Genomic DNA, 27,250 nt, shown 5'->3' with positions numbered 1-27,250 from the left:
GCGCTGAACTAAACAATAAATAAATATTCTGAGGGATCCAAACTTTGAATCTAAGTCAATCACTGCACAATTTTGATCTAAATGGCAATAAATGTCTGTTATAGCTTTGCCCAAGCTAAGTCATCTGTGATAAAAATCCTCATGCAGTTGAAAATGTGGGTCCTATTCACAAAACAATAAAGAGTAAGTAGCTTTGCATGTCATTTGAATGGCTTTTTAGTATGTGTTCATTATGCTACAGGGGGTGGGTTCAATTAATACACACTGTATCGGTTGTTTTTACCCAGACGCACCATCACAATCAATAATATTAATCAATAGATCTAAACGCTGAGCCATCCCCATCTAGCAGGCACTGTCTCTAGGGCAGAGTTACACTTCATTACAGTAAAGTATTCTGGGTAAACAGGATCAATCGGCAGCTGTTCAGACTGGCCTTGCTCTCACACATTGTAAGAGAGTCCTGATTCTCAACCTCTCCAGTTCACACACGCTAAAGGGATTGTCGCTAACATCAGTAACACACATCCTCGCCACCTCGGTCAATTCACAATAAGAGCTACTGCATCAGGTGCCAATGACGTACATTAACAATGTGTACAGAATAGGATAGAATACGAGTTAGCAATGAACTATTTGATAAGCATGAAAAAGATTCCATAAATCTTACCTGTTGTGTACTTCTATTCATTATATACAGGTAAACAAAGTTTTATTTTAAAACATGCTTTCAGTTAGTGTTGCACTTCCCAGGTCACGTCATTTACCAGCTAGCTGCTTCCCCTTTTTTCTTACAGAGTGGTTTTATTTACAGTTGCTCTGGGTGCTTCTTATTGCAATTCTTAAAGATAGGAGCTGCTCTTTAGTTCCAGTTGCCTGTCGTACACACGTGTAATCGAGGCTTGTGTCTATAGCAGTGAAGACTCGGCTCCATCTAGTGATCTGCTACTTTGCAAACAAGTGTGCTTTTATTTTGCTGGCAATACTCGGCAGTGTGCTAGATGGTGCTGTCGCTCACTGATATAAAAGACTCTAGCTGATCTAGCCTACCTTGCATAGGTCTATGGCAGGCAACTAGAACTGAAATGCAGCTCCAGAACTCGTAGTCTCTGTAACAATCAGATTTGTAATAGAAGCACTTACTCTGTCTGAAGTGTTTTCATTGTAATGTCACCTCTAGTTATTGTCATCACTTCTCTTCAGTCCCATGTGAAGTGGTATTATTAGGGTTATGAATACGCACTGACGTAAATGGACCACAATGAAGATGATTGACACCCATCTTAAAATAAATTCACACTTCATTTAAATCATACAAAAAGTCATTTATTAATATATTGTAAGAGTATTACAAAAAAAGAAAAGAAACACAACCATTAAGCGGTTGTGAAACATTAGTTTCCAGTTGTCTGTGGAAGCTCACTTATTCTACCACCACACTATAAATTCACTTCCTGTGCAAGTTGATAAAAACCTGTGGTAGTGTTCCATAAACACAAAAATATACATTTCTAATACAATTCAAGGCAGTTCCTAGACACGTTTAACAGCGCTGGTGTACCGGAGATTCCTAAACTGCAGAGCCAGATTTAATTTGGATGAAAACATGTACTTCTTATTAACAGAACATTAGCACAAGTCCCTCATATTTTGCTGTTGATGTTTTTGGAGGTGAAACTCAAATTTTCTAGACAAATCAACTTCCTTCCTGTGTTACATGAAATAGGACTCCATCTGCACCTTACACTTACTGTACACAGGAAACAAGGGCTCAGATACGGTCCTATTATGGTGTAACACAGGAAGTAAACTGGTAATGAAAACCAATTACTTCTATCAAAGTAAAAATGAGAAAATAAGACTGGAAAATGTATAAATTCAAATAAAAAATAAAAAAACACAAACACACTATACTACTTTTATTATATTTTTGAAGTCTTGGAAACAGGAATATTTATTTAGTAAAATGAAAGCATCGTGGTTTCAGAAAATGCACCTGTGGTTACTTTGTACTGAACAATGTCCCCTCTTAAAGTAGTGCGAATGTAATGCTTGATTACACAAATCAGCAGTTTAAAAACTATCCCATTTCCCTATGCTAGGCAGCTCTTAATTCATACAGTAGGTAGTGGGCTTTGTCTTCGTTTCTCCTGTGCATGCGACAGGCTTCTCACCCTGAAAATAGACAAAGAAAAGTGGTGAGGGAGATTTTATATGTTATACTTTATATTATATTATACTGTTTTGTGGACATATATATCCGAGGGCCTTTAAACTATAGTCACTAGAAATGAAGCAAGCATGCCACCTAGTGGCTGGTGGTTTTAAATGAGGGGTGTGTAGCATTGGGTTCACAACGATCCCGTGCACACCTCGAAACATGGGCTGTCATATGATACGCATCACGAACATGAACAATTGTTATTGTGAACTTGCAAAACAATCTATTAAATTGTATTTGCGTCTTTATAGTAAAGTACAAAAAATCTAAATGGGATACCGACTGCTGAAATATTTCTGTAGCTATAACACAATGAACGATTTCCATTGTATACAACAGTATAATCCACCAACAAGATCAGCATGATTTTGTTTATATGCAAAAGTTGCTAACTGCAAAAACATGCAATTCTTAATCTAGATTGTAATCCTTATTAACAGTAAAACATATTAATAAATAGAACACAAATGCAAATAATTGGATTCAAAATGAAAACATTTAACCAGAAAAATCTTCCAATATTGTCAATCAGGAATCAAAAACATGAACTGGTCAACATGCTTGGTGTTTAGAGCAGCTCTCTGTGCGCAGAGCACTCTTTCTGATTAGCATTAATGTCTTGTCATCTTATCAAGTGGAAAGTTGGTTTGTATTTCCAGTATAGTCCATTTCTTTGTGGCACATTAGACAAACCACATGTGATATCAACCTTGTTTCATTTAGATGATCCCACACTTAAGCTTCTTGTATAGGCTTATCTTTGTTTTTGTTTCGTATCTGCCACCTTGGCAATGTGAACTTAATGAGTTTCTCTGTATGTATACAAGTGTGCAGTGGCTACCACTAATCAAGCGGAGAGTGTGTTTCTTTGCTGCGTCAGGCCCGTCAGTGCAAAAGAAAGTACTCTCTGAACCTGAATAGCGGTAGCCACCGTGCACAAGCATATTAGAAATCATTACATTTTATGACAAACAGATGAAACGTGATCGTAACGTAGTGAATCTGTTTCATAGAACATGTTGTGGATTGTATGTTTTGAATGCTTTGTCATGGAGTGTTAGATCTACACGCTCAGTGAAATTATAAGTACTTTTAATTCTTACAATGAGCGCGCTTCAGTGACGCAAGCAAGATCTGCCCCTGCAAAAACAGGAAGGAAAACACATCTTGCTCCCGCTCAGCTTTATTTTTCAATAAACTGTATAGCCTACATTTCTGTGTTTCTGTGAAGTTGTGAGGTCACACTTATTGACTGGACAGCACACCTGAATTATTCATCCTTATGTTTCCATTGAACATTTAGGAGACAAATGTTTAATAGACATATTTCAGGCTATTGCATTGCTTACCCTGGTGAAACATTAGCAGAAATAATGGTCTACTTCAGCGGATCAGATAAAGAATGTCCATACCAAGTTTCATCACATATTTGAAAGCGTGCATGGGATCAGAGGGGCCTTGGCTTGCCTTGTGCTCCAGGACTCACCTTGTATGTACTGCAGACTAGATTGAAGAGAGAACTCATGGCTTTACCCTGCATTGCATCTGTGTGCTCCTGCAAGCAACCAACACATTGCGTTAGGATATAAAGGGATGAAACCACTTAAAGCAAACACCACCACTGCACCATTTCAACACTTTCAACTACTGGGATCACCCATCAGTCTATAATACTCTTTAGTAAGAAGACAGCTCTGCAGAGCTCAGCTGCTTATGAAGAGTGGTACTGAGAGCAATGTTAAGTGGCTTCTTTCAGTTACTTAACACGCACGCCCTTTGTGTTTCTTTTATCAGATTGTAGAAAGAGGTTATTGCATGATTCAGCATGTGGTAGTACCGTTTACTACACTGATGAAGTAATATTGATGAACCAACAGAATAAACTCCAGGCTTTTTGACTTATCAATCTACAGCCATAAAGCATATGCTTTACACTATCCTCCAACAATATTATACAAAAATGTATTACTCCAGTACCAAATAACTTTCACACTCATCGTACGGACAGAATATCATCATTTGTAAACTGTATTTAACTGGAGACATAAGAATATAAAGTTTTAATATGGAAATGTAACAGGGCGAGGGCTGGGGTTGAACCAGCGACCCTGCACAACACAAGACAGTGTTTTAACCACTATGCCAAGGAGCCGGGCTCGTCTGCATTCGTGGTTGTAGAGCTTCTAGCACACAACACTGCCCCTTACAGAAACAAGTTTTTTGTGTAAGCCAACCCCTGATGCAATAATCAATACTGTAGGAACTAATAAAGTGAAGAACGCAAGAGGGCTGGTCTTTAACCTGAAGGCAGGACGACACACATTTTGTTGGCCGGTTATGTAAACAGCGTTGGCCAACCAAATCTGCTCAGGATTTTCCTTATTATTTAGGCTGCCTTGTTAATGCTCTTACCCCATTGAGAGTCACCCAGGGCACATACTGGTGGGCTGGTTTCAGAGTGTCAGTCAGCTGTGCGTTGGCGTGCATCAGTTTGTTTCCCCGGTCTCCTTTAACGCATGTCATAATGGATTCCCACTGCACGGTGGGTTCATACAGTTTCAGGCACTGCGAAAATTAAAACCAAATATATATATTTAAGAAAACCTGAAACAAAAAGGTTAATTTAAAAAGGACTCAAAGTGGTGGTTTTGTTTCCTTTAACAAAAAAATGGTGCATCTGGCCCTTGAGTCTTTCTATTGGATACAGGACTTCAAACGATAAATTAACAGACAACAGACCAATTGATCTGCATTGCTCGCCTGAACACTTCACATGCATCTACTTATAAAATGCATATTTGTTATTAAGAGATGTAGACCATAATAGATACAATATTGCATTTACTCCAGTGTAGGACAGGGGTTTTCATTGGATGTTCTTTCAAGATTTAAACAAAGATTCAAATAATCTTTCATTTTGAATTAGCTGGAAACAAAAGTATTATTTGTACCACATTACAGTAATAAAATAACTGGTGCACCATTAATAACCCTTTGAAAAAAGGAGAGACAAACACTCTTCTGTAAGGTAGAATGTGTGTTATTTCAGAAGGCAGTTATGCACGGATTTCCGTCTGTTACATGCCAAGCAGTGTTTGTTTAAATAGTCCAATATCTGTCCCTGCACCAATAAAAAAGTAAAGAAACTATTACAGTTTAATTAGAAAGGTTTCTCAGATGCCTTGGAAAAGATTGAAAATCATTAGAGGCTATCTGATATGTAAAGCATATTTGTCTTTAAAATAAAGTTATCTGAAATCACGCAGTTAATAATTTGCATCTGGGAAAATAAGAGAAATAAATCCATGTGAGGAGGGCCATGTGGGGCAAACCTGATCTGCAGAAAGTTCTGCGAGTTAGACGGCACTTACAGCTTCTCCTGACTTGATGACATCTTGAGAGGATTCCATGCAGAAGAGGACTGGGAAGTATTTATTAGCATCACCCAGAATGTCCATTATGCATGTCTGAGAGGGAGAAAGGCTGTTCAGTAACTATTCACAAGACAGGCGAGAACAAAGAGCAGCAAAGGAGAGAAGACATGGAGTTAGTCTGAAACAGTCAGACTTGCTGAAGCTTTGACTTCAGGGATATTGTGGAGAGGTGTGGACTGGAAAGCCTTGGCTAGCAGTGCTGATGTGTGTTACTGACCTCAATCATGTTCCCAAGACACTCCTCTTCACCATGCTGGCATGTAAACTGCCACTGCTTACCATCAAACTTCTCCTGGAAAGATAACAGAGTGGCATTGTGAAAGGGAGAAATACATTAGAGATATACCTGATGAGAACATCTGGTTAGTACAGTAACCTTACAAGTCACTCAATTGCTTTCATACAGTTCCCTTAATATTTTATGGTCTGCAATCATTCTGAGGGGTTCCGGTTCTGTTGCTCCAGTACGGAGTTACAGTTTTCTCTAAACCTTCCTTTGCCTGGCTTTGAGCTTGTCTGAAGAATCATATGTGCTTTCCACATTCTCTTCAAATCATGAGACAACCTTTCAAATAGGACTAGGATTATTACAGACAGAACTAGGATTAAGAGACCCATATGCACTGTTAGCTGTTTGAATTTCATAACCTTGGCCTAACTCGAACGGATCCCAATGAGATTGAAATGGCTAAGCATCTTGTCCCATTCAAATTGAAGAGTCAAGGGCTGGACGCGAGCCACTGATCTCCATCATAATGACAATACTCTACCTGTGCATTCCCATAGGGCACCAGTGTAACGTTCATGATGTCCATCAGCAAAATCCATGTGGGAAACAGCTGCATGACAAGGAAGCCTCTGCAGCCAGGACACAGACTCTCATAGTACAGGCTGACCTGCACTGGAGCTTCACTCTGGCTCCTGTTGAACTCAACACATTGCTTCTCAACCTGATGAGATAAATACAGACCCATTAAACAAGCCGGACCAGTGTGGGGTGTGATTTCACCCCCAAAACAGCGACAAATAATGTTACTAACCTTGTTCTGCACTGTGCTCTTCTGCCCTGCTGTCATAGAAAATGCATCACTCAACCCTCAATCGGAAGAACATATACAATTGCTAATGGCCATGAGCTTTTATACTTGAAGATATTTTGACAGTCGGTTCCATGTTTCTTGAAGCTTGGTTATTGTAAGAGCATTGAGATGAGTCAGTGACTTTATATGTACAAGATGATTAATGGTTGTGTCAATAAAAGTTTTGTAAAGCAACAGGGGACTGTCCCTATACCCACCATACAAATGAATCTGTCAGTCAGAAGTTCTGTTTTGCATCTTAAAAAATCCCCTCTAAAAATCTAAAATGTACAGCAGCAAAACTCACTTCCGTTTCTAAAAGTGAACCAGCAGATGGCAGGCATTCAGTTATTCTGTCCTGTGCAGGATGCAACGCCAGTAAAACACACACTACAATATGCCTGCAGACAGATGTAATATTGCCCTTTTATTCTGTTCTGGGAGTTTATCCTCTGTGTTTGTCTGTATTGGATTCCCCGATGCTCTCTGTGATGCTCACAATGTGGCCGGGTTAGAGTTCATGGGATTTTCAATAATCTTTACATTTCTCGCTGGTTTTGGGTTAGTTGATGGCTTTTTAAAATATGACCATATCACAAAATGGGGGTAATGAATTCCACTCCTTTTACAATGCTGTTTAATTACATCTCATCATTGACAAATCTGTTGTCTACAGGAAGGGAGCTGAACCTTTAAGTGTTCAGTGCCATGGCTATCTCTAATCAAGTTGAGAGTGTATATCTTGTTTACTCTTTGCTGTGTCTGGTCTATCATATAAAAAGTGTAAGTACGTATACTCTCAACTGGATTATAAAATCATTCAATCCAATAAAAAATGTTAATAAAAAAAGCCGAAAACCAGACACAATATTAACACACTTCATCTGTTTAACAGTTATCAGGATGATGTGCTGCAACAGATTATATGAAACTACAGTGTTTTTGGGCGGTTCTAAAGTGTTTCAATATAAAGTCAATTTTCGTTAAAACATATTTCTACATGGCAGCAGTGTGGAGTAGTGGTTAGGGCTCTGGACTCTTGACCGGAGGGTTGTGGGTTCAATCCCCAGTGGGGGACACTGCTGTTGTACCCTTGAGCAAGGTACTTTACCTAGATTGCGCCAGTAAAAACCCAACTGTATAAATGGGTAATTGTATGTAAAATAATGTGATATCTGTATAATGTGAAAATGTATAATGTGATATCTTGTAACAATTGTAAGTCGCCCTGGATAAGGGCGTCTGCTAAGAAATAAATAATAATAATAATAATAATGGTCCCGGACAAATTTAGCAGTCACTTCTTGTAAATCGCTTCTTATAATACGAATTCACTTAACACTGATTTCCTGTTAGTTCTAATTATTTCAGAGAGAACATTTTTAATAAATCTAAACTAGTTTGAACATCCGAGTGTAAAGGATATTTGGAATCTGCTGATCCTGCGATGCACTTCCAGTCATTTCCATGAAGCACTGCAAAAACAGGCATTATCCTTGCAGACAAAAGTGGAGGTTTTGAAAGCTGTGGATAATGCACTACCACACAAAAAAAAATAAGATGTTGCTGCAGATTTCAGCATTCCTGCAAACACCTGTCAACTAATTACTGACAATATGATTTTTTTTGCTGGTCCCTTGAAATTCGTATTAACGAGGATTGACTCTAGATGTAAAGCACTGGGGGGTCAAATGGATACGGACCAACATGGACAGAGGACTCCAACAGCTGGAAGACTTCAAAATGTAGAAAATGTATTAACACACTACAATGACATGGGGGAGTGAAAATGATTCTCAATCAAGGGGGTGACGTGTGTTACACCTACTGTATAAATAGTGTACATTGAAAATCATACGCTTTGCTCTGGTTGGTAATGAATGATATAATAAAAACTTTGTTTATCAGGAAGATGGCGCCGTTCAGAAGCACTAACTTTGGGAATTCCCTGATGGAACTCGATTACGTAATTGTGCGAAGGCAAAGGTTTACATTCGAATTCTGGAACATCCTAACTGGGTAAGTAAACACTAGTCAAATTACTGTATATTAATAACATTATTAGTCAAAGCATTACTAACACATATTCTTTCATCGCCATGTTATTTGAACCAATTAAAAGTATTGCAACTAAATACTGAACACTCTCTCTCCACAAAAGGAACAGGAAGTTCCCACTTTAATCGCGGAAACCATCAATCAGTTATTAGGCGACACATTTTGTAAACCCTTAAATTCCACAAAGTCTGACGCCTCCTATGAAAAACGAACAGTGAATACTCAGACTGTTAATCTCGCTAAACACATTCTTCGAATTTAACTTTGAAAATGTAAAAAGTGCAGATTCGATTTACTTTGTTTCTTATGATCACGGTCTAGACGATAAATACATACAGTCAATTTCAGTGCTATATATGTATTTGTGCAATTTACTAATAAAGATAATTAGCAAAACCGAAACGAAGAAACGAAGCTAACGGTTGTTCTGTTGAATTACAGTACCTGGCAGGAGACGGCTATCTCGTACGAGCTGCACCATTGGGACGGAGGGTACCTGCAGGCTGGCTTACAGACGCTCTCCTTCGTCGCCCAAAGAACCAGAACCGACACAAACAAAACACACTTCATCACAAAACCTCCAACCTACGACCCAACGCGCCTGCTGCAGTCCGCCCAGCGCCGCACCGGTACTTATTCGTTCGGTACTAAACTCCTCCCTCACATCTGCTTCCTGTCATCACCCTTGTGACTCGTACCGCATGACTCAACAACAGCACATCTTAAATGTGAGAACAGTTATAATAATAAATAAATCCAGGCCCGTGTGTCTGGAAACTAGGTATCGGTCTGTTAAAAAATAAAAAAATAAACAAACATCAGACTGCCCTATCTTTCAGAAATACAATACAATACAATACAATACAATTTTGAATAGAAAAGCTTACCTCTGTACATTTTCATGGTATGTTTGCAGTTTCTCAATTCATACAATGCATGTTCCCTTGGATAACCACGGTTTTTACCATACATGTAAAATGTCCTCTTACTGGGCACCCAGCAGGTATATCATATACTGTACCAGTCTATAGCAAAGTCCCATGAAATGAAGTCTCCTCTGCATTTCAGCACTAACATGCCTAATCTTAAATCCCATGAAATGAAGTCTCCTCTGCATTTGAGCACTAACATGTCTAATCTTAACCTCCTGTACTGGGGTGGGAGAGCAGCGTGCGACCGGCATGGACGATCCCAGCTATCTTAACGTATGTATATCTATGTATAACATACGTTATCTGAACCCTTTCCCTTGACTGTCATTTCTTTTATAGTGGTTTTAGGTTATTGAGTGTTGTGGACTAGGACAGTAAATGAGCACATGCTATTATAGGGAAATGAAACATCTGCTGCTTATTAAACTATTATCAAGTCTTTTGTGACCTGCTGAAAAATAAATGTTGAAAACCCCAATTAGAAAGTATAGCCTAGGCCTGAAACTTAACACAAGCTGCAATTCTGCACCTAGGGACATATTTTCAAAATGTCTCCTCCATTCTTCAATGAACCGCTAAGGAAAAGCAAAACACATTGAGAGTGCTGATGAAAATATAACTTAGTTGTTTGGTTCTAGTTTTTGTAAAATTAACAAGTCTTGTTCCTTGAAAGATTCTTGGATTTGCTCAAAAGTGTCTGGTTACAAAAGGCTGAACTGGCAGACAGTATTCAGTGCCAACAACATCGCTGTTGGTCCTCTTCACAGACCTTGACACTGTAATAAGAGAACGAGATCCTAGTCATAGAATCGCATACAGTACCACACTGTAATAAAAGAGAACAAGATCCTAGCCATAAAACCGCATACAGGACTTGCTCATTTCAGGGACCCAATCTGCCAGGTTTTACTTTCTAGTGCGTAGTTTCGTTGTGCTGGGCCTGGGTCGTGGGAGGTGTTTCTGTTGAAATCTCCCGTCTCCAGCGTGGCGTGCATTAAGAAAAAGCAATGCTATCAGCAAACAAGCTTGGATAACACCTTGCCAAGAATAAGAGAACAATAGTTTCTCAGTATAAAAATTCTTTGGCTGGAGCCATCAAAATAATTTCACAAATCTAATCTACGGTACATTTCTGTTTGCTATGCTGGTCTCAAATGTGCAGTTTTGAAATAAACACATGTTATAGGGTGTATTTTTGTATACAGTAAATTAAATACATATATTTTCTTTCAGCTAGTGTTGCACTTCCTTGGTGACCTGGAGGTCTGGCATTTACCAACCAGCTGCTGTTTCTATTACCTGACCAGCAACACGATCCAGCAAACTGCTGAGGTGAAATGGACTAGGAAGTGCAAGGGTAACAGATGTCCAGAGATAAAGGCATAGAAACAGAGAACTTTCTTTCACCTAAAATGATATCAGACGCCTGTTTGAAAATGAAACTACATGTTCATTATAACATGGGTTTCTTTCAGAGCTGCACTTTGGTTACCTGTGTAGGGATTAGAAATGCGAAATAGTTAGGATTTATGGAATTATTTTGTTTGCTACAGTTACTTAAGAAAAGGTCGTAGTTTTAGTGCTTTAAGGGTATTTATTATTCTCAATTGTCATTTCTACTTTAAATTATTTCCCATGCTTACTAATTATCCCAGCAAAAATGGGCTCAGCGTAGCACCAATAGACTTCAGTGCACAGCGCAACGTGAATATGCTTCCCTGACTCACTGCAGAATATCCACCTTTGTGGGGCCTGTATCAAATGGTCTATCTGAAAGAACTCCTAAATAGTCATGCATTAATTGCTAAGCAGGTTGGGTTAGTAATTAAAGCATTATATACACAGCCTGAGTTAATTTATCACCACTACTGGGTTTACTATTTAGGAAAAAAAAACATGTCACAGCAGATTTGAAACAGTTTGACAGCTCATGGGTGCAGAGGTTTCTCATTATCACATGTCATGAGTTGGAGTTTGTATGCCTTTGTATGCCTGTTTACTGCACCACACAAAATAATTCCATTCATCTTATCACTTCCAATCACTACACAGGTGTCAAGTGTGCAGTTTTGAAAGAAACACATGGTTATAGCAAACATGTAAAAACCTAAATCTGGTACTACTTTAGTTAAAGAAAATTCTCTGTTTCTATGCCTTAATCTCATTAAATCTGTTACACTTGCACTTTCTAGGTCATTTCACCTCAGCTGTGTCTTCTGGGGAAAAGAATGTTACTGGCTGAAAGCATGCCAGTCAATAGGTGACCAAGAAAGTGCAACACTAATTGAAAACACGGCTTGCAAACTAGGATTTCTTTAATTTGGTGTAGTACCAGAAATAATGTTTACTATAAAATGTGTTTCTTTAAAAACTGCACAATTGAGACATGTTGCTTTCCAAACTGGAGGGATAGAATGATGACAGGTAAGATTTACAGAATGGTTTAGTTAGCTACAAGCACTTTAAGTACATTTGAAAGACAGCATTTTGCAAATCATTAATAAGTTAAGTGTCCTTGGGTTTATGTGAGTGTATTATCCCATGTCAGGAGATGGCACATGATACATTTATCATTAGCAGTGCATCAGCATTTCCTTACCTCTTACTATGCCCTTGTTGAAATGCAGCTAATCAGCTTTTTGGAAATCTAAATAAACCATGTTGTATGCTTTGCAATTATCCATTGTCGATGTTGCATCCTCAAAAAAATCAAGCAAGTTAGTTAGACACAATCTCACTTTCCTAAAACCAGGATACTGTTACCATGTAGGTAATTTTGCATGATTGGTAGCAGTAATGTTGTTGTCATTATTATTGTTATCACTACTACTTAGTATTGTCACTGTTTTACATTTAAGGTTTACTTATATTATTGATGCTTTTGGAGCTATAAGAATAGTGGCATATACTCTGAACTAGTGCCCTGTGTAATGCACTACATGCTTTATCTAAAGCTTTTGCAGGTTTGTCAGCATTTCGTTTGGGGAAATGCTAGGGTAGGGTGGGTCTGTCGCTTGCCTCTTTCTATTTCTGTCTCTTTTCTCTATCGTATGTTTGAGTCACACAGGGTTCGTTTGGTTATATAATCCGGTATTAAAACAGAATTATCTTTATAGTATAGATTATTACTCATGTCCTCTCCAAAGCTACAATGGCACCTAATAAGAATACTGTGACAGTACTCTTAACAATACTAGCTGGAATGACTCAATCATCCAGTAAAGCACAGTAAGATTCTGTCACATTTACACTAGATCACTCTCGCTTGCTTAGGGTTTGGGTGGGGCAGTGATTTCATTCCAATTATCACACCAAGTCCAGAGGCGCTGCAATTCTGGTACACAAAACTGTCCCCTTTATATCTTCTCAGGTGCAATCAGACCCCCAATGCTGGTATGTTATAGTCACTGGCAAGCTTCACAATGTACCAGTCATCCTTGCTGATGTTTATGCCCCTAACTGGGATGACAGTCAGTTTATTAATCATTTCCTTTCATCCTTACCCAATTTAAATTCCCATCATTTAATTTTGGGTGGGGAATTTAACTGTGTCCTACACCCAACTTTAGACCGTTCTTCCAATAAACCCGATATCCTTTCCAAGTCGGCCCTAGCCATCCATCCACTCTTTCCTCGATACATTTAAGGTTGTTGACCCGTGGCGCTTTCTTTTTCCCACCTCGACAGTACTTATGATAGTGTAGTAATATCTGATCATGCTCCTCTAGTACTTGAACTTGCTTTTCCCAACTAAGACATGCCTCGTCCCTGGCATTTTAACAACGCTTTGCTTTCTAATCAGGACTTTGTTAAGTTCATGAATTCCGAGATCAGGTTTTTTTTAGACACTAACAGCACTCCCGATGTGTCCCATTCCACTCTAAGGGAAGCACTAAAGGGTTACATCCAGGGTCAGATTATCTCGGCATAGGACCTATGAACATGGAGACAAGGCTGGTAGAGCTCTAGCTCATCAGCTTCGGCATTCAGCTGCGTCGCGATTGATTACACAGATTCACACTCATTCAGGTTCCACAACGATTGACCAGCAGGAGATTGACAACGAGTTAAAACATTTCTACTTTACTCTTTATTCCTCTGAATCATCCGGAAATCCCTCTATAATAGATGCATTTTTTGAAAACCTGGATATTCCATCAGTTCACTCTCACTCTAAGGCATGTCCGGAGGAGCCTCTCTCACTTGAGGAACTCACTCAGGCAATTAGGTCAATGCAAAGTTCTAAAGCTCCGGGTCCCGATGGGTTTACTACAGAATACTAGAAGAAATTCTGCCCCCAACTTTTCCCTTTACTGAAATCTGTATTTCCTGACTCTTAACTCTGTCTCTCCCCCAACTTTCTATCAAGCATCTATATCCCTGATTTTGAAGAAAAATACCCCCCTGACTGAGCCTCTTATCGTCCTATCTCCCTTTTAAATGTGGATGCAAAAATCTTAGACAAAGCTCTGGAGTCTCAACTTGAATGGATCTTGCCATCAATTATAACCTCCTGCTCACATATGTAACTGAGATTGATTTACCAGTGAGCAGGAGGATGATGGGAAAAATAGTTCTGAGAGGTCCATGTGGTTACATGTGAAGCCATCTTTAGGTCAAAATGTAACAAAAATTGAAAACAATACACACACCTTACGTAAACAGTTGTAGCAACACGTGAATATGTAACACAATAAAATAAAAAGGTCCTTATGTATTCCTTTAAGTGCTACATTGCCTTCACCTATCCAAAACCAAACTTTCAAAAATGTATCCCATGATTGATCCGACATGTGACAGGTGTAGTCAGGCCTCAGCTTCTCGAATTCATATGTTTTGGTTTTGTCCCAAGCTGATTAACATTTGGATCTCTGTTTTTCAGACACTCACACATGTCCTACAAAGACCCCTTGATCTCAATCCTTTAACTGCTGTCCTTGGCATCCAACCCAATAATATAGCATTGCCCAAACAGTCTGATTCTATTGCCTTTGCTATACTGCTGGCTAGGAGATTGATCTTATTAATTTGGAGGCAGGCTGCCCCACCCACGCATGCACACTGGATGAGAGATGTTATGCGGCACTTGCAATTGGAGAAAATAAAATGTACTTCACGTGGCTCCACTGACAAATCTTTACTGTGTGGCACCCCTTTATTTCTTAATGTAATAGTCTTTTATAGTCTAAATCCCAACTGACTCAACTGTGACTTCCTGTGACTAACTTTCCTCTGTTCTGTCCTGTCTTCTCTCTTGTCTCTCTCTAATCTTTCCGTTTTTTACATTGATTGTGAACTGCACAAGTGAACAGTTATCTTAAATGTCTAAATGTGTAAAATAAAACAAACAGAACTGGGAAAAAATAAAAAGAAACAGCCAATCTATGTACTATAAAAAAGAAGAACTATAATTGTAAGTGAGAATGTTTTTATTGTGATATTTGAAAGTTGTAAAATACAAATCATTGTATTTTTGGCTACTGTAAAACTTCAATGTTGAAATGCTGTAGACATCAATGTTCTTGAATAAAAAATAATAATAAAAAAAGTAGAATAAAATGTTTTTTTATTTCTATAGTTTTTTTATTCAGAAACTGCTGAAATAATGTATGAGGGGAGCTCTGCTTTGTGCTTGGACAACACCCGTGCATTATGTGCAATATTGCTCACCAAACCATCATACGGGATGTTAGTAATGGTAAAACAAAAGGGTGGATTATATTAAAACTCACAGATAAACATGTTTAGTGGATGTTTTGCGTTCCGTTTTTTAATTTGGTTTCTCTTGTTTTTCCCCACTGAACACGACTTTGTGGGGTTTGTATCAGCAAGTGCTTTTGTCCTTTTACTTGCTCTTCTAAAAAAGTTTCCTTAAATTGTTGTGTTAGAGGTTGTGCCCTAGTTTTTATTTTGAATGTATTGTTTCTTCACCTTGTACTTTGCTTGTTGTCGAGAATGATGGTAAGCATAGACAGAAAGAGGAAGGAGAAGAAAACACGCAGCATGAAGACAAAAATATCAAGTTCCGAGAAAGTTAAGCGGAACATATGCACCACAGCCAGGGACTGGCAGTTCCAGTTTTGAATCAGTTTGCAGATGCGAGTGTGTCACAGTTGAAGTATTTCAGATTACTGAAATCGTGCATGGTTTAAAAGCAAAAAAACATAATCCAAGGCACTGGTTCAATCTCAATTTGCAAGCAAGTGCCTCAAAAGAACAAATATCAAACTCTTCCATTTAACAGTATTTGTAGTAGTAATTAGTGCAGTTTTTTTTATTGCAAAGCTATTTATCTGGTTGGTTTTTTGGGAGCACCATGTTAAGAACATAAAGTTTACAAACGAGAGGAGGCCATTCAGCCCATCTTGCTCGTTTGGTTGTTAGTAGCTTATTGATCCCAGAATCTCATCAAGCAGCTTCTTGAATGATCCCAGGGTGTCAGCTTCAACAACATTACTGGGGAGTTGGTTCCAGACCCTCACAATTCTCTGTGTAAAAAAAGTGCCTCCTATTTTCTGTTTGAATGCCCCTTTATCTAATCTCCATTTGTGACCCCTGGTCCTTGTTTCTTTTTTTCAGGTTGAAAAAGTCCCCTGGGTCGACATTGTCTATACCTTTTAGGATTTTGAATGCTTGAATCAGATCACCGCATAGTCTTCTATGTTCAAGACTGAACAGATTCAATTCTTTTAGCCTGTCTGCATACGACATGTCTTTTAAACCCGGGATAATTCTGGTTGCTCTTCTTTGCACTCTTTCTAATAATTGTGCAAGTGCATTGTGCACCATGTTGTTTCTATTGTACAAAATCTGACAAAACATGTAGGCACTTTGAGAATTTAGGTTGAAGACTCCTTTTATAAAATTACAAGCATATTCTTACTGTGACCATAAAATGCATGCTGCACTATCAATACTGACCAGGGAACCCATTCCTATTTTGATTACAGATTGTAAAAGAGCAACACTATGCACTAATAAAGTAATCGACATGGAAATCAGATTCCATATATTTCTTCCTCATAAAATTTTGAGGCCCTGGAAAAAGATCCCTGATATCATCTCGTGAAATTCTAACACAACTATACAATCACATTCACAAACATGTACCAAAAAAACAAATCAATCAAAACAATTCCCTAAAAGAGAAGATGACTGCCAAAACAATACTTCTGGGATATGCCTGCTTGTCAGGTATTTACTGAGCATTTTATATCAAAGCTGTCAATAGGCCCCTCCATGGAGGACGTCGCTCCACCGAGGGGCCTATCAACAGCTTTGATATAAAATGCTCAGTAAATACCTGACAAGCAGGCATATCCCAGAAGTCCTGTTTTGAGTGTCATCTTCGAATTGAAAGTGAACCCCTCTTACACAGAGCTCAGAGCGCTGCCACCTTCAGCACACTGACCCCAGTCTGCTACTCCAGCTGCTGGGATAATGTGGGGTGGGGTGGCCAAACAAATTCACAGCTACTGAAACACGTGAACGTATTTTTGGCGATCGCTACATTTTTCAGTTGTTGTTTCCAATTTGAAGAGCCATCAGCATCTGCTGCTGCCAAGTACTGTTTTACTTGATCAACAGTGTCTCACTATTTAATTAGTAGCTACATATAAACTGCTGTATTTTGAATCAATCATTACACCACTTTGGGAGTAAAGGCCTCTAAACACTGGACGGGTGTAGAGGAAATATCAGGAAATTGAGCAAAACTTTACTTTATCACCCCCAACGAATACTAACTAAACTGTGTGTAGTCAAAGTAACAAGATTTATTTTCTGATGATGATGATGGTTCTGATAGGCTTCCTAATAATGACACATCGTATTTGTGGTTGAGTCCATTGCATAAGGGGGGGGATTGTTAAACAAATTCTCTGTAAAAAGAAAAACCCAGTAATCTGTTTGTTCTTTATTTAATAAAAAAGCTACCCTTTACATTGATGCACACATATATGTGTATGTGTTGCTATACCCTGTTCAGAGCCACCTTGGGACAGTTTGCAGCCTGCAGTCTGGAACCCCAGATTTACATCACTTCTTAGGGAGACCAGTATCGTGTTATTTTGTGGTACCTGTTAAAAAGTGGTACACCAGGCATGTGCAAATGATTTTAGCTCAGAAAACAAGGAAACACCCATCTGAAAGGGGTACTTAGTTATTTTTACTATAATTGTTTCAACAATTCAGCAAATTTATGTGACTAACTGATTAGCAAGAAATTAGGTTCTCTACAATTGTAAACATATACAATCTTGTGGGTGAACTACAGTTTGTCTTGTTCAATCACAGCACTGACAGTGTACCATTTTCTGACGTTACATTAGTCAACTTTGGTACCACTTTCTGACCCTACACCAGTATTAATGTTTCTTCATGCGACTGAAATAAAATACAAATCTGAAGTATAGGTTAAGCCACTTTTTATTTACGATATGATAAGGCTTAAATCTTGATGAGTATCACAGGAAAATGCAGTTTAAATAATAATAATAATAATAATAATAATAAAGGAATGAGTTATTAAATTGATACTGCAGCTTTGTCCCTTGAACACATTGATGTTGTAAAAAGTGGGCGGGCAAGTGACCCCCTAATCCCACCTATCGATGAAGTACTGTAACTCAGTGCCCTCCCCTCATTTCTCTACATACACGGTCCACTTACATTCTAGCAACATAACACACTGTTTCTGTTTTGTATGCATTTGATGGGAGTGTGTACACTTAGATTAAGAATGAGAAATTAATGATATACATTACATGATTACCCCAGTATACTTTTTACACATACTGCAGACTGGACAAACGTTGACTGTGTTTCTATCAGGGGCAGGGTCCTGTCACTCTCCATGTGCAATGACCCAGGAAGTACAACACAGGCTAAAAGCATGGCTTGCAAACAGAGATTTCTTTAACACTGCTGTGGTAGCAGATATCAGAACAATCTAGGTTTGCTTGTGTTGAAGCAGCGTGGTTTAGCCGCTGGACTGCAATGTCAGCAAGTAACTACACAAGGGTCATCACAAGATTAAACCACAAACAAGACGAGTCATGTTAGCGTTAGCGGTTTGTTTGTATTATAGAGACGTACAGGCGATCGCATATCAAACACATTGATGTAAAACAATTATACACCAGTAATGCCCATCCTTATAAAAGTTTTCCACAAGAATTTCCAAGGCGTTTGATAGTTTCCCAATGCTTTTCCCATGGTTATACTATGGATTTACCATAGTTTGCCATGTTTCAATCATGCTTTACCACACCTCTCTGTGCTTTACAATGCTTACCTATGCTTTACCATGTTTTCCCTGTGCTTTATTACACTTAGGTTAGTATGGGGAATACTGTGGATAGTGTAAAATGACATCTTTGAATATATGGAAAAACAAATAGAGGTGATGGAGAGACATTTTGTCAGTACGGCAGCTGAAGCTGTGTAACTCCCTAGCGAACTCAAAGCAGACTCCTGCAGGGCTGGCCTTCGTCCTCCAGCGGCCGGCAGCTCAAACCGCTGTGGAGCTCCTGGGTGTCCTGGGGACTGGCTTGGGGATCGGAGGACGCCCACTGACCCCTCAGTCCTCCTGACCTGTGTGGGACGCTGCTGTGATGAGGGAACATAATTAGACATTCTAAATTTGGAAAAGGGGGGGTGGGGGAGGCGAATAGGGAGGATACGAATGTTAGCGCTCAGTATGATGAAAACATTTATGACCACGGCAATGAATAGGTTTTGAATAAATGGTATTTAAGACCTGTATGTCACTGGATAAGCAAAAGAGGTGCCAGCATTATGATGAAGTATATTAAAAAGGTTTGCTTTACAGTATAAGACAGACAGATATCCCCTATATCCTCAGAATGTGATACTCAATAACTTAAGCTAAATAATGTTAATACCAAGCTTCTTCACAATTAGATAGACGTTTTTCAGAATATATGGAAACATGTACAGTGTGACATACCTACGCAATAGTACTGCATTACCGGATGCCAGCCTTGTCATGCTTTAGCATACTTATCTGTGCTTTATTACATTTTGCTGTGCTTTTACCATGGTGCTGTATTACTTTGCTTGGGAGAGTACAATCCATTTAGAAAATATGACATCAGAAAATATCATTCTAATGCCAAAACAGATAAAAAAAAGAAGTATCCAATCAAAATAATCCCCTGTAGTTAACAGCCAGTACTATTCGCTTGACATATGTGTATCCGGGGAGATGTGTCTGTGTGGAAACCGTGCAGCACTAAGTGTTAGGGAAGCTGAAACTTATCAAAGGAAACCACCGAAAATTCCAATAGCTATTGGAACTACACAATGGAAGCATTGTCGTGGAATTAAAATGATTCACTTACCTCCCCCCACCCCAATACTTTATTTTTTTCATGAAATAAGGAACACAAATGATAAAGGCAGAACCCAAACTATACAGATAATAGAGCTATCAGTAACATGATAAAGTATATCACTGTGGCCCGTGAGCACACATGGTAACAATTACAGACAGAAGCCTCCACAATGCCCAGTCTCTGGAGCCGTGAACTGAATAAATGATTAAGCTCCAGCCACAGGTGTATAGAAAGCGTCATCACAGGTGTTGGCTCAGAATTGTGATGGTGAAGGAACGCTGCGGTGGGCTGTTTTTGGTAGTGTTGTTTTGTGTATTTGTAGAATATAAATGCATGTGCACTGCAGCTTCCTGGTCTCGGAGTCTCCTTGCAGACGCTACCCGGTCACATACCCTTTCATAACTGTGCTAGGAGAACGCCCTCTTCCAGTTTCATGACAACCAGATAAGCAGCTCTCCAGATATACAAGTGTGGCAGACCGACGGGCAGACAGATAGACAAGACAAGACAGAGTGTCATACACATGGGCAGATAGCTGCCACACCCCACTTCATGTGGGTTTTTTTTATCACTTACATGCAAAACTCTAAAAATATCATGAGAACCACTTACCTAGTTGCCATGAAGCTTGGCATTAACGTTATTTAGCTGAAGTTATTGAGTATAGCAGATTCTCAGGGTATATGGGAACGTCTGTCCATACACTTAGCCATCTGTAGTTCACACGTACATTTTTGTATACATCTGTAGAACCACTCATGAAACTTTGGTATTCATTTATTAGCACAGTTTATTATGCATGATTGAGGATATAGGATATATTTGTACATCCGTCTGTCTTTACATCACACTTACATTTTTCCATATATCTAGAGAATGGCTTAATCTATTCTGATCAAACTACACTCTTCTGTACATACTGTTGATATATGGCATTGTCATCACCTTTTTCATCACACAGGTAGATGACTTTGAATTTGCAGCTGGGGCAGGGGATAGATGTTACTGAGACACTTATTAAACATGAAGACGAAGGATTTTAAGCAAATAGGTCTATAGTTGTGCATAAGCATCTCCTTCAATATAGATCTTATTTTGTGTAAATGTGGTATACTGCTTGTTACTTGCATGTTCAATTGTCGTCCAGGAAAAAAAAACAAACACACACACAGCGAGACATTTTTTTAGTATAAAACAAAAAGAGAAGCCTTGCATGACCAGGGTCCAACTTGAGTTCATACAGTAAGTGGAATATCTCTAGAGTTTCAAACACTCACAAAAATCACAAGGATGATATCAAAAGAAAGCAGGTTTTAGAGCCCAAACTTAACCTTTCACAGGGTGTTACCATTTCACTACAGACTTTGAGCTGGCCAGCATTCCTACAGCGCCCCAAAAACAGCTTCTATTGAAGGGGGAAGTAAAATATATTTAAAAAAGAATATATACATTTTTGTTTTCACAAGATCGCCTGTAGCTCTTACTATTAGGCCAGAGATATGAACATTTTCATTGAAATGTGTAGCTTATAAAACACGATTTAAAAACAAAAAAGAATTTAAAGTAAACATTTTTTGACATATTATGTTGATTCAGGATATGCACGTATTTCAAATGCACCACTATAGAAAAACGGATGCACCCTGGCAGGTCACGTGCCACTCAGTCATTGGAGAGGGTTTAACTACAACACAATGAAGTGATTAGGTATCAGGAAGCAGCAGTCATTGTATATAACAGTATACCTTAACTTATCACACAATGGGCTTATGACAAATAGCTGGACAGGGCATCTGAGCCTTTGCTGTCACCAAAACCATGCTGAGAAACCGTGACAGCCAGGGAATTACTCTGGGTTTGAGACAGAAACATGAACACAGTATATACTGTAATACCATGTTGTTATTCACTGGCATGAATACAGCCCACCAAAATGAACCTTTATCCCTGTCCTACAGAATGATTTGGTAAGTTAATGTATATACGTCAGTTACAGTGCTCCAAACATTACATTTAATACATATTTAAACCTGTTCCGTAAACTGCTGTTCTGCCTAAACAGTCAGGCACTTTTTCAATGAATCAGTCAACTTGAACATATAGTCCTCTTTATATCCGGCTATTTCAAAGTGTACATGGACGTTCTCATGTCGTATTTAATGACAGGGTGTTATGGCTTGGCATCTGAGCCCATGGAATTGAATGGAGAGGCAAGGGCTGGGCGTGAACCACAAACCGCAGGGTTCAAAGAGGAGCGTCCGGAGAAGAGCAAGCTCTGCAGTCGAGAGTCTCGTATGCAAGGATTCCGAGTGGAGTGAAATTGCACGTTATTGGAGCTGTGTTTATTAGGCGAACAAAAAAGGATTCTGAAGCCTGACATCCATGAAATGTGAAGTCATAGAATTCTGACGTGGACGATTTTCAAATGACACATGAAATATGGAAAGAACAAGCCTGATTTAGTGAGAGTTTAAAAAGTTTATGTAACCAAAGGACTTTGTTTATAATATGAGACGGTTAGAGACATTCTTACTATTTTATGGTGTTGCAATAGTTCTTTGTGGTTGAAACTTTAAATTACTTTTTTTGTGTTTTTTTTGTTCAAGTCTGTGTTGCTTTCACCTCAGTTCAGGAGCTGCCCCTTGGTTCAACAACTATGGTCAAAAGCATATTCAGCAGGTTTCATTCAACTTTATGAAGCAAACTGTTAATTCTATAGGGGGATGCAAAACTGTTGGCCATAGCTTTAGTTGCCTGCTAGATGTATGTGCAACACAGGCTAGTTCAGACAACGTGTCTATAGAAGACAGCGCCCTCTAGTGCCAAGTTTGTTTTTCTGGCAATACACAGCTGTGCACTAGGAGCCAACTATGACAGGCAACTGGAACTAGAGAACAACTCCTGAACTCAACACAGAGAAACACTGACTTTTAAAAAGACACTTTAGTAAAAGGACTGAAAGCATCACAAAACGATACAGGGAAAGTAAAATAAAACAGACATTTGAAACTATTTAAAATCACAGATTGCACAAGACCAAGAGAAATAAACACACAACTCCACTGCTTGAACCTCAAGTCCAATTTATTGTCCATTGCTGTGGTGTTTTTTTTTTTCTTTTTTAAAAAAGTACCATAGAAAACAGAGAGAGTACCAGTCTGAAACAAACACTGCGTCCGATTCAGCTGCACAGACCTGTAACAGCAGAAGCACTGGACCCGACAACAAACCAAAAGACAGAAACTGAAAGAAATACATCTGGCATGTACACCTTACCAGAAGAGCTCGTGCCAAACTCAGAACACGGCTCCCCTAGTGTCCACTTTAAATACAATTCTACAAACCTTAAATCAGCTACTGGAATACGTTGCATATTGTACAGGGCCAAGCAGTTTAGACATTTTCAAATTACGCATGAAGTGTTTCTGACTTTTCTGTTCAACCTTTGTAATCATGACCACCAGACTGTAAAACTGTACACCTCTTCATCTGCATATGCTTCCCGCATACTGGACTATAAAAAGAGGAAGAAATCCATCCACCAGGTTTTAATATGGTCTTATTAAACACTACTGCCTGTCACTCAGCAGTCAATATTGAGAACACCAATCCCCTCTGACATGACAGATTCAATGACTGAGTCAGTTTTCACCTGTAGTGGAGAATTGTTCCCTTGGGCTGAAAAAGTGAGCACCCAAGTCTTTACTAATCCTATTACAGCGTGGCCTTTGCCAGGATTATCCGGTATTCCTTTGGTTTTATGGAATGCTCATTGTAAAGCTGAGGAGGCTAAAATGGTTTTATGTCTTTTTTCAGGGGCTCCCAAAAACTGCAATAGATCACCTTACAGAGGAACATTTATTTTTATGAGAAGTTATTTTATTGAGTCTATTGTGCACCGGGTTGCAGGCGTTTTCCTACTTAATGTGATCATTTTCAATGTATCCTCTGCTTCTGACCTGATCAAATAGAGCCGGGGCAGAGACATACAAGCGAAGGAAAATCTAAAATCATGTTAAACCCCAGTTAAATACACAATCTAAAAGGTGATTTATTACAGTAATTTTTGAGCCCCTTAAAAATAAACATTGAAAAGGAGGTGGTCTACTTCTAACATTACAATAAGACAAGTGTTATAAAGCTAAAAAACTCTTTAAGTGGGCTTTTCCTTTCTTATGTCTTCACTGAACAGTCCTGTGTATAAGAACAGACGTTTATGATGACACCCCAGACAAAAGCCCGTGCACATACTGAAGCGATCGTTTGGAACATGTATTTATGATCAGCCTCAACACATCACTTGAACAGTGTCATTACTGAAGGCAGCAGGATTTGCAAAAAAGCAGAACTTTAATTCAAAACAATAAGAAATAAACAAAAAAAGCCACAGGATGAGCTTCTTTCTAAATTATCTAAGGTTCATTTGAAACATTTCTATTTGGTTAATTGAAGTACACAAAATCTAAAAAGTAGAAAATATTCAAGCTAGCTTATTTTATTAAATCCGTCAGGATAAAAAAAAAAAACAATAAAAAAACAAGTAAAACATTAAAAAAAACAACTTAAAATAAAACTAAAAAATAAAAATGACTTAAAAACAAAGCCAGCCGCGGTCAGGCCCCGTTGTTTAAGATATCAGGTGGTTCTCAGATCCCAGGGGTTGGGTTAAAGTACACAGTGCTAACACAGCAATCCCAGGAAATCACTCCTGATGTCCCACATTTCAAATGTATGGACTGCTCCTTGCTGAAACTAGACATTAACAACGTGGCAGTCATAAGACAAGCAGAGATTTGTACTCAAATGCATCCAGCGTCTGGGATTCTGTGTAATACTGCAAATATTAAAAGGCAGGGACACGGTGATCACATCTAATGATGTCCACGGCTTGCATGGGTCTTCATTGGAACACGTGAAGGGAACACATGGGGAGAGGAAAACACCTCATTAAATCTGAAACCAAGTTGCACGCAATTAAACTAATCAAATATAGATGTGCAAAGTCTAAATGTGTTCTACCGACCAAAACAGAGTAACGTCAAATGCCATCTTGTGATTTGTTACGGTTCCCTTACCCTTCCACGTTGTTTGCAATCCTTCCCAGGCTGTGTTTCGTATTGTTTGGTGCTGCTGTGTTGCTTTGATTAGGAGTTCAGAAGCTTTTCTAGTTGGAGGCTGGATCAGCCAGGTGTCTGTATAACGAAGCACTGTCTGCTGTGTATTGCCAACAAAACTGAAGAAAACTTTTTCTAAAGTGTCCGGTCACTAGATGGCGCTGGTTCTTACTTCTATAAAGACACTTTGGCTGATCGTGCTTCAGTGGCATATATTCTGACAGGAAGAGTAGCTCCTGAAACCAACACATTTATAAAACTAAAAAACCCTCAACGAGAAGCACCCAGAATGACTACAAACACCTTAAACAGGTAAGGGGACAGTAAAATAAAAGAAGAAAAAAAGAAAATGAAGTTTAAAGCTACTTGGAAACGGATCATTTTGCACTGAAAGATGTGTCTTTCTCTTTGTTCCTCAACCAAACTGTCTTTTTTATCTGTCTACCTATAAAAATCTATTTAAATATTATCTTGATGTGATTATACTTATGAAAAAACTCAAAGGCGGTATGATAACTTGTTATATTTAAAATGGCAATGCTACAAATATAGTTTGTTTCTATAAGCCATCTCTTCAGAAACAGATCTCCTGAAGTTCTCCCTTCAAGATAGAAAGAGCCGGCAGCACCACCAGAGCCAATTAGAGCAGGGCAGCACCATCAGGGCCAATTAGAGCAGGGCAGCACCACCAGAGCCAATTAGAGCAGGGCAGCACCATCAGGGCCAATTAGAGCAGGGCAGCACCATCAGGGCCAATTAGAGCAGGGCAGCACCATCAGGGCCAATTAGAGCAGGGCAGCACCATCAGGGCCAATTAGAGCAGGGCAGCACCATCAGGGCCAATTAAAAAGAGCCAGCAGCACCATCAGGGCCAATTAGAGCCGGCAGCACCGCCAGGGCCAATTAGAGCAGGGCAGCACCATCAGTGCCAATTAAAGGATGAAGGGAACATTCTAAGCAGTTTCGAAATTAACAAACTTCTGTCTCTCACATCCAATTTGTTTCCAACTGAATCCAGTTCAGATTGCTTCAGAATATGAAATGTTTCAAACCATTTAAGTCTGACCTTTAAGCACGGAAGTAAATGAGAAGATATTACATGTACCGTTTGTACTGGACTTGGTTTCTGCGCGTGCTACACAGCAGCTCATTTGGACTGTGCTGTAGCCGACTCCACCACACAGAGACTTCGGCATAAACATAGTGTTCCATGGAGCTTTCAATGCTGGTAAAAAGAATTAAAACGGACGTAACATATTGAACATATAACTAGTCATCTAAATCAGTGCTGTATATCTAGCTAAAGAAAGCTACTGTCCTCACTTGAAGAATGAATAAAACATGGGATATATTTTGAGTGTCTATCTGTAAAGTACCTGGTACTTAATGACAGAAAATACAAATTCAAATGAAAAAGCCCCTTTTTACTACAGAATACAAAACAAATAACAGAAATGCTACAAAAACAATTCCATACAGGAATTGATAACATACCACGGTAATTCAAACGTTATTTCAGGGCACACATTCAACATGAAACCTCTTACTCTAAGAGTTCATGAGCACCCGTCACAAAAAAACCTTCTAAAACCAACAGCTACTGGGATGAACTCTGTTCTTCAACATGGGCTCGTTTCTGTGCGAAAATACTTGTTTCCTCAATTCACACACAATTCGAAGAAATTGAGGTATTTTCAATGAATCTAAATGCCAGCACTGTTAAACAAATGATTGAATCTAGCTATGAAACGCCAACAGTGCATGCTAGTCTCTAGATAGATTCTCTGTAAATGAAAAAAAAGTTTAATATTTGAATTATATATAAAAAAAACATTATCAACTTCAGTGTCCATTTTCCAAAAATATTCTCTCACCTATTCAAAGCTAAAATTGTACCCAAAGTTTCTGTACCCATTGTTTTATGCAGCTGTGTTAAAGTGTGCACTCCTGTTGAAGTAATGTGCTTTTTCTTGGCTGTTGCTTATATGAACTAACACTGACTAAAAACTAAAAAAATTGCCTTCAAAATTCCAAGACAGAATCTTTTGTTTATT

General features: G+C 38.8%; 2 protein-coding genes across 3 annotated transcripts in view; both read right to left on the bottom strand.

The window, feature by feature from the left end:
* Window positions 1-1,304: 1,304 nt before the first annotated feature.
* LOC117401450 (gamma-interferon-inducible lysosomal thiol reductase-like) lies at window positions 1,305-9,404 on the bottom strand. Its single transcript, XM_059015023.1, has 7 exons — window positions 9,237-9,404; window positions 6,426-6,605; window positions 5,873-5,947; window positions 5,593-5,688; window positions 4,634-4,786; window positions 3,708-3,776; window positions 1,305-2,175 (listed from the first exon to the last, which is right to left on the bottom strand). The coding sequence occupies exons 1-7, from the start codon at window positions 9,360-9,362 to the stop codon at window positions 2,110-2,112; spliced, it is 765 nt and encodes a 254-aa protein (XP_058871006.1). The 5' UTR covers window positions 9,363-9,404; the 3' UTR covers window positions 1,305-2,109.
* Window positions 9,405-23,148: 13,744 nt separating this feature from the next.
* Window positions 23,149-27,250, bottom strand: part of LOC131721838 (phosphatidylinositol 3-kinase regulatory subunit gamma-like) — a 57,001-nt gene continuing 52,899 nt past the window's right edge. For both annotated transcript variants that reach the window (XM_059014863.1, XM_059014864.1), the window contains one exon: window positions 23,149-27,250. This exon is cut by the window's right edge and continues 4,684 nt beyond it. The gene's annotated coding sequence lies outside the window, so the exon portion shown is untranslated.

The sequence above is a fragment of the Acipenser ruthenus genome, chromosome 49 (genome assembly GCF_902713425.1).
Source record: "Acipenser ruthenus chromosome 49, fAciRut3.2 maternal haplotype, whole genome shotgun sequence".
In the NCBI taxonomy this organism is placed as follows: domain Eukaryota; kingdom Metazoa; phylum Chordata; class Actinopteri; order Acipenseriformes; family Acipenseridae; genus Acipenser; species Acipenser ruthenus.
This window is presented reverse-complemented; position numbering and strand designations above follow the sequence as displayed.